The sequence below is a fragment of the Bicyclus anynana genome, chromosome 21 (assembly GCF_947172395.1).
Source record: "Bicyclus anynana chromosome 21, ilBicAnyn1.1, whole genome shotgun sequence".
NCBI lineage: Eukaryota > Metazoa > Arthropoda > Insecta > Lepidoptera > Nymphalidae > Bicyclus > Bicyclus anynana.
Window position 1 is genome coordinate 7,681,530 of NC_069103.1, and position 12,936 is coordinate 7,694,465.

Consider the following 12,936-nt stretch of genomic DNA (forward strand, 5'->3'; position numbering starts at 1 on the left):
ACCATCTCAATGCTTTTTGAGTCACACTACTAGAAATCACTTTCGCATAGCATTTTAACGCTAAACATAAATTAAAAATTCAATTAAGTAATTAAAAATAATAATATTGTATTAATTAAACTTAACTTAACTTTACATTTGCAATGCATGCGTATGTCTTTAATAAAACTCGGCTATAATCGTGAATTAAAACTTTGAAAACCAGCTAAGGGCGTGAGCCACGTTAGTGTAGGGTTCCGTAGAAAGGTACTCGTAATTATAAATTGGTTATTAGATAACAAAAACAACAGTAAAGTAGTATGGACATACTAAAGTGACTAGCAAAAACCACCTTCAATCTAAGGCATGAAATATTTCTTATTTCACAAGTTTGGTCACAATAAAGTCGTGGTATTACGTGGCAGAACAGGTATTAACAATCCCAAATTGCACTATTATATTACCAACATTGTGTATTAAATGAATGGAAAAATAATTTTTATCTAAAATCGAGGTAACTCTAAAAAATGTTAAACAAATAAAAAATGGTGTTTTTTTTTGTCGACATGCAACGAAACGTCGATATGTATATTGTATAATTATGCTAAATTGCAACTTATTAATATGATGCAAAGAGCGTTTAAATTAAACTACGGACCGACGTACCTACTTAAAAGACAAAAAAGAAACCCTCTTTTATTTTTTTCTACGGAACCCTAAAATGGCAGCTTGGAACGTTGGTATTTTATGTACGTCGAGCTCAAACGTTAATTAGTGACGAGTTTTATTCATACAAAAAATCCCAATCAAGTTATAAAGCACAGACTAAAAGGAAAACATAGCAGGAAGAGAATTGTTCTGTCCATAATATAAAACTGCGGGTTTTTATTAACGATTTCCATGCTTGTCAAAATGATATTTACGGGCCTCATCTTTGAATAAGTTTTTCGAGTTCTAGAATGTTCCAGAGGATATATTATATACAGAGCCTGCATTAAACATTTTAGGAAGGATAACAAACTTTCAGCCTATATTTTTTTTTATTTAAAGACAAGTTAGCCATGCGATCTCAGCTGATGTGAAGTGACAATGCACTAAGGTGTAAGAGGGCTAACTTGGAAGAGGTACAACTTTATTCATACCATACCTCTAACGGTTTCTAAGGGTAAACTATAAAACGTATCTTTTTTATATTTTCTTCGGTATAATATGAGAAATCATGTCCCCAAAAGTGGCAATGTTGCCACGATACTAAAGATCTGGCGATTTGAGAAATGATTCCTCATAACAAATTACCGGTGAATAAAATAAACAAATTATGTTTCAAATTTAGACAATTCAGCATCTGGAACCTTGAAACCTTCTAAAGCTACTGTGGTCCAAAGTCCATAACTTCTATACTAGACTGACGAAATTTTAGCTATCCTAAAATGTGGCTCTCGATCCAATAGAAGTTACCGCTCTCAAAAGTTACCGACTCAATGAGCATGTTTTTAGGAACTCCGTCTATGCTTTCACCATTAGTCTGTCTTTTAATTTTTTTTCTTATAAAATTAGTCATGGGCTTTTAGACATAAAGTGTACAGACAGGCGTTTGAAAACCCCGTTAGAGTGTAAAACTAAAGGAGTGTTAGCAGAACGGAAACATATTTTTAAATTATCATTTGCCTGTGACTGGTTAGCAACGATGTTTTAGTAAACATGTTTCTATATTACTTATACACACACTGAAATAACTTAACAATGCGTTTCTGCTTTACTAACATTCATTTAGTTTACACACACAAACGCGTTAGTTCTGTCACTTTACTGTATTTAAAGCCTCTGCGAAAAACTTAAAATAGTAAACTCGTTATGAACTGTCTCTTCGATAAATAAATCAATAGAGACAGGATTATGCAACGCACCGGAACAGTTATCGGTAAACGGATATTTGCTGAAGTGGTGTGAACAGTTACATAATTTATACTTTAATAAGAAAACTCATAAAAGGAATCGGGTTCAAGCATTAGAAGAATGCCGAAGTAAATATTTAATTTTCAGGTTTTTATTTTATGGTAGAATAGACTTTTAAGAAACATAAAACCCTTAAATATAGTTTAATATCAAACATTTGTTAGCTCGGTAAAGCTTATGAACAAAGTACAATGCGTTGAAAAAATTAACGTTACTTATTGATACATTTATTTTATTGTTACGTACCCTTCATCACTAAGTGACTTCATATGGTAAGTGACAAATAGAAATGATTTATTACCCGACGAGACCGTTCATAACGAGGTTACTAAAAAAGATTCGTTGTCCTTCGCCAGCGCTTACCTTCGTCAATCTTCCGTGACGCCTCCTCCAGATCGCTGCCCGCGTAGTTGAGGATGACTAGCACGAGGGGCATCATCTCCCACGAATAGTGGAATTTTTCTAGGAGCTTATGACAGTTTTCAACTAGGGTCTCCAGTGACACCGCTGAAAAGAAAGAAAAGAATTTATGTTACAAAGTGTTATCAAAAAAAAAAATTGAGCATATTGTATTCGCGAACCGAAAAGAAAATACTTTCTGTCCTGTGAAGTGATTGGGGTCAATATTACTGAAGGAAATCCCGGTATCTATCAAAATTTTTAATTTTAATTGTTTTTAGGATATATACCCCTACTAAAGTAACTTAGTAATGTACCCTTAACATTACAAAGTTACTTTAGTTAGTATAAGATATATGGAGTATTCTTTTCTTCCCAGATATTCTTAGTAGAAAAATATCCGCAGCCCGCAGTTGGGGAATTGGTTAATTAAACACATCAAACATCTGACAGTGACCGTTCGCAAAATCAGTCATTATCACTAGCATACGAGTTAATGATCACTGTAGTCTTACAGTGATCATAAACCTCAATAGCTCAACGGTAAAACAGTTGAACTCATCAACAAGGGGTGGAGGTTCGTTACCCACGCCGTTGGACTATTGTCGTACCCACTCCTAATGCAGTCTTTCCCGACTAGTTGGAGGGAAATGGAAATATCGGTCATATTTAATAAGATATCGCAAATATTCATTTCTTTTAAATAAAAATCGCCAACATTTTGGAGTACCTACCTAACGGATTGGGTCTAAACTCTAAATCCCTACTTTCGCTCCTTAAAAGTAGGCTGATAATGAATAAGTCACACAGCGGGCGTTGGAACGAAATAAGTTAGGAGTATCTCTGCGTGATCGAATCAGAAATGAGGAGATCCGCAGAAGAACCAAAGTCACCGACATAGCCAACAAGTCGCGAAGCTGAAGTGGCAATAGGCGATGCACATAGTTCGAAGAGCCGATAGACGTTAGGGTTCCAAGGCAATGGCAATTCTGCACTAGAAAGCGCAGTGTTGGTCGACCCCTTCTCAGGTGGACTGACGACATCAACCGAGTCGCAAGGATTCGCTGGATGCAGGCGACTCAGAATCGTGATGTTTGGAAGTCCCTACAAAAGGCCTATGTCCTGCAGTGGACGTCCATCGGCTGATACGATGATGATTTAAATAAGTAGTGTTATTCTTATCACGAAACCGCAATGGAATACTTCTAAATGAATATTCAAGTGCTATACCACGAAACGGAAGTCTATAGTTCGGCGAACAAAAGTGTTATTGTTCTTAGAACTCGTACTTATTTTAGTTTCTTTGTTTATAAATGTCGCTCTGTTATTAACAAAGCAGACACTTTGGTCGGAATATAAATAAAGCTAACCCGACACTGCAATTAAATATAAATATTTGTTTTGAGCAATCTTCTCATAAGAAGCAGTTGAATTAAATACCAAACATAGCGCTGTAAGGCGTGATGTGACACCTTCCTTTATTAATAACAATATTTCATACTAGCAGACGCGTTTACAAAAGTACTAGTTCCCGCTCCCGTGGAAATTCGGAGATAAAATATAGTTTATGACACTCGCCAATAACGTGGCTATCTATTGGTAAAATAATTTTCAAATAATGAGTCAATACATCGTTATAATAACCCTGCTGATGTTAAGTGACAAAGCAGTCTAATGCGGGCCTATTTATAAGATGTACAAGTTTATTTTAATTCGGTTGCTTTCTATGCAGCATCCCATATACCAACCAAAACCGCAACTACCCTCCTAAAATCCATATAGCACACAGCTGTTCTAAAACAACGTGCCGATTTTCTGGTATCCGTACTTTTACTGCAAACTTTAAACGAATCTAGGGTTGGCAAAAAAATTACCGCTACTACAAGTGTGAAGTTATAGTACCTACCTCGCAATGAAGCAACGCGTTTTCAGATATGTATACGACAATGGTTTTAAACTATTAGATATGGCACCAGAATACATACATAACCAGAATGCAAGAGTCTGAAAGCAATGGATATAATGACTTAATAATAGAATTAATTGGTTTGACAGATTTTTGTTACGCATTTTAACAATAGGTAAATAGGTATGTCAAAAGTCATAATTCTTTTATTTCAATTAGGCATAGTTTACAAGCAGTTTTTGAAATTTATGTTAAAGCTACGTCATGATTTCATGGTGATAACTATTTAAAGTCGAAAACTTTGATTAAAGTTACGAGGGTTCCAAAGGCTTCTTGGTTTGAATATGCTTTATTTTAAAACAATTACTCAGTTGTAGGTATATGAAAAATTGGTAGTATTTTTAGTTCATTTACATTGTCTGCAATTAGAGGATTAAGGTATTTTTATTCTATTCTATGAACCACAAAACTGTTAAGTGACAACCCTAGCATATAGTAGTTTACGACTTGCACGGCAGCGGTATTTTACAGTTGCTTATTCGAACACATTTTTAATCCGAACACTTTCCCAGACGTTGGAAAAACCACCGAAATTTTGCTTAGTTTATTTTTTTTTCTTTTGTGTAGGTACTATTCATATTTATAGAGAGCCGTGAAAGCCTAGTGGATATGACCTCTGCCTCCAGTCCGGGACATGCACCTCCAACTTTTCATTTATGTGCATTTTAAGAAATTAGATATCACGTATCTCAAACGGTGAAAGAAAAACATCGTGAGAAAACGTGCATACCTGAGAATTTTCTTAATTCTCTGCGAGTGTGAAGTGTGCCAATCCGCATTGGGCCAGCGTAGTGGACTAATTAGTTGTTTTAACTATTTTTGATTATACAATTCTACGAATTTACTTTCATTCTTTCGAAATAATATTCATTCTCTCCCAAGAAATGCAACATTAGTATGGATAATATAATGGCGGATTGATGACGTTTTCAACACATTCGTCGTTTTGACGTTTGCTGTCAATTGTCATGGCATGGTTGCTTTAAGGGCGTCATCTTGGTATAACTCAAAAAGGTGGGGATTTAATTTTATTTAGTTAGATTTATTCACTTATTTAGATTTTAATAAAATTCATGTATTTTTTGAATTTTAATGATATGGGGTACAAGAGTGGACTTGAATTCAACACTTTTTGAGTTTTGAATTTTGAGGGAGCGCTAATGCTATCTAGTCGTCTATTTACTTCTTTGTCTCCGTTGGCCGCACATAAACCCGCCACCTCTCCAAGCTGACAGTAGATAAACAAGTGACGTATATTTCCGTAGTGGGCACTAAACTGTTGAGAGGTTAAGGGGGCGTTTTACTGCGTTCCCTTCACTTGCGCCGAACAATGGACCGCCGCGTTTTATTGAGGTCTATGGTGCGGCAAACTACGCTTATCTACGAGAATATACTACCGATTACCTACAATATTACGTTTATGAATAAAATAACCGACGCCCCGCGGTTTCACTGCCCGTTCCCATGAGAATACGGGGATAAAATACTGTGACTCATAAATATCGTGGCTTTCTAGTGGTTTATATAATAATAGAGCAAGTTACGACCTTTAAGAAGGCTCAGAGTCACACAGCGGGCGATGGAACGAGCTATGTTCGAATATCGTTCGAAATTCGAATCAGAAATGAGGAGATCCGCAGAAGAACCAAAGTCACCGACATAGCTCAACGAGTTGCAAAGCTTAAGTGGCAATAGGCGGGGCATATAGTTCAAAGAGCCGATGGACGTTGGGGTCCCAAAGTGCTGGAATGGCGACCCCGCACTAGTAAGCGCTATGTTGGTCTACCCCCCACCAGGTGGACTGACGACATCAAGCCAGGGATTTGCTGGCTCAGTATCGTGATGTTTGGAAGTCCCTACAAAAGGCCTATGTCCTGCAGTGGAAGTCCATCGGCTAATATGATGATGATAATGAAGTTACGACCTAAAGGTGTGTGTGGCGATTGATGATATGATCACTGGAATTTAACGTAGAGTAATGCGTTTTGTTCCCTGTGTAAGGCTGGCTATACCACCCTTCTTACAAAGGAATATTGAATAAACAGCACCAAAGTATCCTTCCAAGTTAAATTGCTACCATCTTAGGCTGCATAGTCAATTAACTGATGTCAATTGATTACAGTAATTACCTATATATAATGCACCCCTTCAGGTGATAGAAAACCTATGTAGCAGGTCAACACCTGGATGTTGTCTCCAGGTGGTAAGAACCCAGGACTGGCCACATTAAGGTGTTGCCAGTTTTTTGGTTTAAGTGGTCAAAATTTTTGGAACACCTGAAATATTTTTAGTTGTAGGTAGTTTTAGGTTTAGTTATTAAAGATAGGTTAAATAATACAATAAGTCAGGCACTTGATTTATTATGTAACATTAATAATTTAGGTATTATGTAACTTAATGGGAATCCACTGGCTTCCAAGATACAGTGACAACTAGAGTCCTTTTCATGAAAGAAGTCCCGCGGCTAACAACTGAACTAAAATTGACAGCGCCATAAACAAATGACAATACAACTGACATTACCAAATGACAATGAGCGACATTAATAGCCAGGGAACTATTCAATCAATGTTTAAAAAATTTACTGTGTTTAAATAATTAAATTTAAAAACAAAATGAAAAAAATGTAAAAAACCCATTTTTTTTTTAAAATCGCGTTTCTGTTTTTAGTTAACAAAACCATATATTTTTGTTACTTTCTTAGTTTTTTTAGAAATTATTTATATATATAATTAATACCAGTAGGGACCTATGTAGGTAGGTAAGTACTTAATTTATAAGTGTTACCACAAAACACTATATCTGATGGTACAGTCATAACACGATGCCGATGAATGAAAAAATTCAAAGTAATCTTCCTACTCTTTATTATTTCCCTTTCTTTAATCGTACAAAACATCACCCTGTAGTTAGGTGCATATACAACAAATTCAAGGTTGGATCATTAAAAGCCATTAATAATAACCATCGTAAATCATTGACACATCCCTAAGCCCCGTAACCGTAATAAAACGACCGGTCTAACGTTCACGTTCACTTGTAACTTTATGAGCAGTGCATCACTATCCGGCCAATGGGAGAGCGCGGACACGCCTCCGCCGCACGGTATTGGCCGCTGCCTACTTTGAATATAGAACCGCTTTTTTTCTCTAACGCCTACGGAGCTTGCACGTAAACATTTTTCCGTTCGTTCGTAGCGGGAAATCCGTTCCAAATTTGAATGTAGTGATTTCTAAACAAGCAACAGATTATAAATAACGATATTTAAACATTACAAGAAGTTTCTATAATATCAAAGACGCCATGATGTATAGAACTCTAAAGCAATAGGTAATCGATGTGCACTGTATACCAAGAAACAAATATAAAAATGAGGTATAAATCGCTAGTCATTTCTCACCTTATAATAATTATAATTAGCTTAATTTAATGAAAATAAATTAATCTTAGCACAATTAGATATCTATAGGTAATTATTTTATTAAAGGGGAAACATTTGATTGTTTGTTTGTTTGTATGTCTTGATAATGCTCTGGAACTACAAAGCCGATTTGAATTTTTTTTTCACTGTTGCGAAGCTACCTATAATATAGGCTATATTTTATCCCTATATTTCTACAAGAAAGGGACTATGCGGGTGAAACCGCGCAGCGTCTGCTAGTTTAAAATAAATACTAAGTAATGAAATGACATGCGTTTTCTACCTTCATTTCTAATGGAGGTAATGATTAAGTTAGAATATATTGATTTTTATGAGACATTCGAATTAATAAGGTTGACTGATTTATATGTAAAAATCAATATCAAAGATATTTGTAATTTTGTTTGAACGCCCATAAAAATCTAACATTCATTACAATCGAAGACGTCATTAATTCGAGCCATTTCGTATGGGGCATTTTTCAGGGATCCGTGGCAGCGCCGCAAATATGACCCTTTCAATCCCTGTAGCTCCGAAAGTAATGATATCCCAGATATCCTTTTTCCTTTACAAAATTGCTTTACTGTTAGCATAGGTACCCCTAATTTATATACAATTAAAAAAATTGTCATCCCTTTTTGATTGTTGATAAGTAAACAGTGCATATCGAGTAGGTATGGATTTTGTATGTAGATAGGTAGAAGTAGTATTCTACCGGTACGTTCATCTACATTATTTGGCTATTATAGATTACAATCAGATGCGCATAATGAAATCCTGAATTCGATTCCTGGGTAAGGCAAGCATAATAAGTAGGTAAAGTATCATCATTATCAACCCATATTCTCAGAATGAGAGGGGTTAGATCTTAGTCCACCACGCTGGCCCAATTGGCAGACTTCACATACAGAGAATTAAGAAAATTCTCTGGTATGCAGGTTTCCTCACGATGTTTTTCCTTCACCATTTGAGACACGTGATATTTAATTTCTTAAAATGCACACAACTGAAAAGTTGGAGGTGCATGACCCGGGCCGGATTCGAACCCTTCCGGAATCGGATGCAGAAAAATTTGCAGCCATAATCCAGAGATCTCTCCCGCTATTCCAGTCCTTGGGAGCCCAATACACCTATACATAATATATTCAATTTATGTAGCACTAGATTCCCAGTGCGTCGAAGTGGTGTTTTATTATAGGGGATTTTATAGTGTGTAAGCACCTCTGCATCGTAATAGGGTAATTTATTATCTAAGGTATCTACCATCTAATTTGCGCAACAACTAAGCAATAACCCTAAAAGCATAAACTAAGTGGAAATGATACGTGGAAGGTTAAAGGCGTTTCACATCGAGCACAAGAGAGACTTGGTATTCCTATATCTGCCTTGTTGGTCCAATGGTTAACCTATGTGACTTCGGATCATGAAGTCCTGGATTCGAGCTGTAAAATGGGATAGGAGGATAAAATAGCCTACTGAACTTTTCTTTCCTCAATGGTGGTGTCACATTTTTTTTTATTCTCACAAATCAGCCCTTGACTACAATCTCACCTGACGGTAAGTGATGATGCAATCTAAGATGGAAGCGGGCTAACTTGTTAGGAGTAGGATGAAATCCACACCCATTTCGGTTTCTACACGACATCGAACCGAAACGCTAGGTACGGTAGGTAACTAGCTACGGCCGAAGCCTCCCACCAGCCAGACCTGGACTAATTAAGAAAACCTCAATCGGCCCGGCCGGGGATCGATCCCAGAACCTCCATCTTGCAAATCCACCAAACATACCACTGCGCCACGGAGGCCGTCAAAATTTATCCCTTTTTAACCCTATTGCATTTTGTCGATGGTCATTGTACAAAACGAAGATAACTGGAAAAATTACACTTTCATGAAAATATTTAATTTCTATCTTAACTTATAAACGTGGAATGTCAAAAATGCTTGAATTAGGAACATTATAAACGTACTTGTTTATTTATTCGATAATTCATTTCCCATTTACATAAAATTAGCAGTAACACAGGCTACCCGCGTAGTTTCCGTTCCCATGGTAATACAGAAATACAATATAGCCTGTATTCATCATTTTCAGCTCACTGCTGAGCTCTGATAATAATGAGGACCTCTTTACAAGAGGCCTATGTCCTATAATAATGAGGAACACTTTACAAGAGGCCTATGTCCTATGACAATGAGGAACACTTTACAAGAGGCCTATGTCCTATGACAATGAGGAAATTCTTACAAGAGGTCTGGTATTGGTATATACTTAACATCAGCTGGGTCCTCAGACCAATTATTGTACAGGACCTGCCTCGCCAGACGTTATTTTTCTGTCAAAGTATATGATCAAAGATCTAATGCGATTGTAGAAACTGTTTCTATAGAATCGATGTTAAATAGTTCAACTACACAAAAATACCTTTTTGTGTAGTTGAATTGTGTAAAAAACGGGCAAAAACTTCGAGTTTAGTATAAGATATATACCAAATCTAAGCTCGTTTTCTTCAGAAAATGACAGACAATTTTGTTCGTGATTATGAGTGCGATACAGGTCCTTCTATAATTGGTCTGAGGCTGGGTCATTTGCTTGTTCCGCAAACAATTACTATAAAAAAAAACTATAAACTACATCCGATCATCGTTACTACAGAGACATGATGATAAAAACCCGGTTGTTTTTATTATGTGGTACCTACGAATTGCGTATGTGATGTAACCTTTACAAAACAGTTAAATACAGCTGAATTTTATGGGTTAATTACAAAGATCGCAAATATATGCGCGGCTCATTTGTATTGAGGGTTCGTCTGTAGCTGCGCATGTTATAACTGTTGCGGTTTGTGCAATAAACTGAATGCTTTAACGACTCACGGAACAGATACGTATAGGCAGTTGATTGCAATTAGTTGGACGTCCTAACAATAATAATAATTTACAAAATACCTTGCTCACGAGGTTACCGCCATGTGGAATGTTGAGTCAACTATTATTGTTCCGATGGTTGTTTCAGTCAACGGTCTTATAGCGAAAAGCTTCGACCAAAATCTTAAGAAGCTTTCACTTAACTGTTGGCTCAAGAGTCGGATACAGAAGGCAGTGATTCTTGAGAAGGCGCGTATTGTGAGGAGCTTCCTCACTCTGAAGCCCTGACCACCGGTTGCTTGGGCACTCAAATGTCCCGCATCGGGAGGGTTTATTTTTTTTTATAATTTTTTAATAGTGTTTTGTATTATATAATAATTATTAAGACATTTGCAATCGCTGTGACAAAGACTCTGGTTTTACTGCTTAAAAGTTGCACATTTAAAAAATATAAATTGTACTTATAAATTATGCGTTCCAAACCGGTGGGCCAATTTTAATTTTTGAGAGCACTAACAATACTAATTTTCTGATTTTATAGGTACATTTGCACATTACATTAATGTCGATGAATCTAGTCTATATGCCTGCAATCTCGCCTGATGACACGTACGAGAAATATCAATGAATCTATAGTGGTAATACATGATTGATTGTAGCTGTAGGATACATTCGATGTAGATAAATACTAACTGTTAATCAGTCTTAATAATTATTATTTAGAATTTTCTGGACATCTTGGCCAATGGCATCATCATCTGGTACGTCTTGGCCAATGGTTTTAAACTAAATTCTTAAGATTCTCATTGGACACTAGCTTCGTTTTAGAGAAATAACTAGTCACTTCAATCTATCCTAACGATAAACTAGTCCTGAAAGTTTTCTGGCCAAAGGGCGTCATGGCAAATGGTTATAAATTCATTTGTTTCAGAAGTTTCGTCTGATAGCTGTAGGCAAACTTCGGTCAAGATAAATAACTAGCTAGATACTTAAGTATATGCAAGCTATTAACTAGTATATTATATTAAACGGAAGTTTCTAGCCAAAGTGATCATTGGTTATAAATTAATTTGTTTTACAAGTTTCATAGCTGTAGACAAACTTCGGTCAAGATAAATTACTAGCTAGTAATCAAGTGTATGCAAGCTTTTAACTAGTATATTTTATTAAACGGAAGTTTCTAGCCAAAGTGATCATTGGTTATAAATTAATTTGTTTTACAAGTTTCATAGCTGTAGATAAACTTCGGTCAAGATAAATTACTAGCTAGTAATCAAGTGTATGCAAGCTTTTAACTAGTATATTTTATTAAACGGAAGTTTCTAGCCAAAGTGATCATTGGTTATAAATTAATTTGTTTTACAAGTTTCATAGCTGTAGACAAACTTCGGTCAAGATAAATTACTAGCTAGTAATCAAGTGTATACAAGCTATTAACTAGTATATTTTATTAAACGGAAGTTTCTAGCCAAAGTGACCATTGGTTATAAACTAATTTGTTTTACAGGATTCGTCTCATAGCTGTAGGCAAACTTCGGTCAAGATAAATTACAAGCTAGATACTCAATTGTATGCAATCTATTAACTAGTATATTTTATTAAACGGAAGTTTCTAGCCAAAGTGACCATTAGTTATAAACTAATTTGTTTTAGGTACAAGATTCGTTTCATAGCTGTAGGCAAGCTTCAGTCGAGATAAATAGTTATTACCTAGCTGCTAGAATCTATGAACTAGTAACGTCTAAATCATGACAGAGGTATCTGGCCAAAGTGCGTCATGGCCAATGGTCATAAACAACGTCCTTGCGTCGTTGCGGCGGATTTATGGTCTTTTCATGACTCCCATAATTCTCTTGTTAATTGTCAATACATTGTATACAAGTCCAGATTTATTGAGTTAGGTATGTTAACATGGGTACTTACCTACCTTCTACCTCATAATTTACCCTGTGCCCTTAATCTTCCCAAATTGTGGGGAGACTGCACCTGCGTTTGCGCATACATTTTTGCATTATTGAAAACACAACGGTACACTTTTGTTAGTTTTTTACTTTACCAGCTCTCGAATTCGTTTGCCAAACCGTTCCTCTTCTTAACTTTCAATTCCCCCAGTAGTTAATTATCAAACAACTTTAGCAAAGGCTTAAATCGCATCCTGGTTTATCTAAGGAGGGCCGTAAAAAGTCTGATTATGATAATGAATTATGTAATCTTTATAGATACAAGTACTTTTATCTCAAGCGTAGATATCTATAGGTTCAAAGAATTGTGACAAATAGGTCAGAAGGCCATTATTGTTTCGAAATAAAATCTGTAGTCCCGAAGAGTCATTTCCGGTATATCTTCA

General features: G+C 36.0%; 1 protein-coding gene across 4 annotated transcripts in view; it reads right to left on the bottom strand.

Moving 5' to 3' along the window:
- LOC112058347 (protein doublesex) overlaps nt 1–12,936 on the bottom strand; it is a 181,334-nt gene that overhangs the window by 98,977 nt on the left and 69,421 nt on the right. For all 4 annotated transcript variants that reach the window (XR_008251952.1, XM_052888215.1, XM_024099112.2 and 1 more), the window contains exon 2: nt 2,299–2,442. Coding sequence is in view for 3 of the 4 variants with exons in the window: in XM_052888215.1 (XP_052744175.1) it covers nt 2,299–2,442 (144 nt within the window). In the remaining variant the exon portion in view is untranslated. The remainder of the gene's footprint in view (nt 1–2,298; nt 2,443–12,936) is intronic.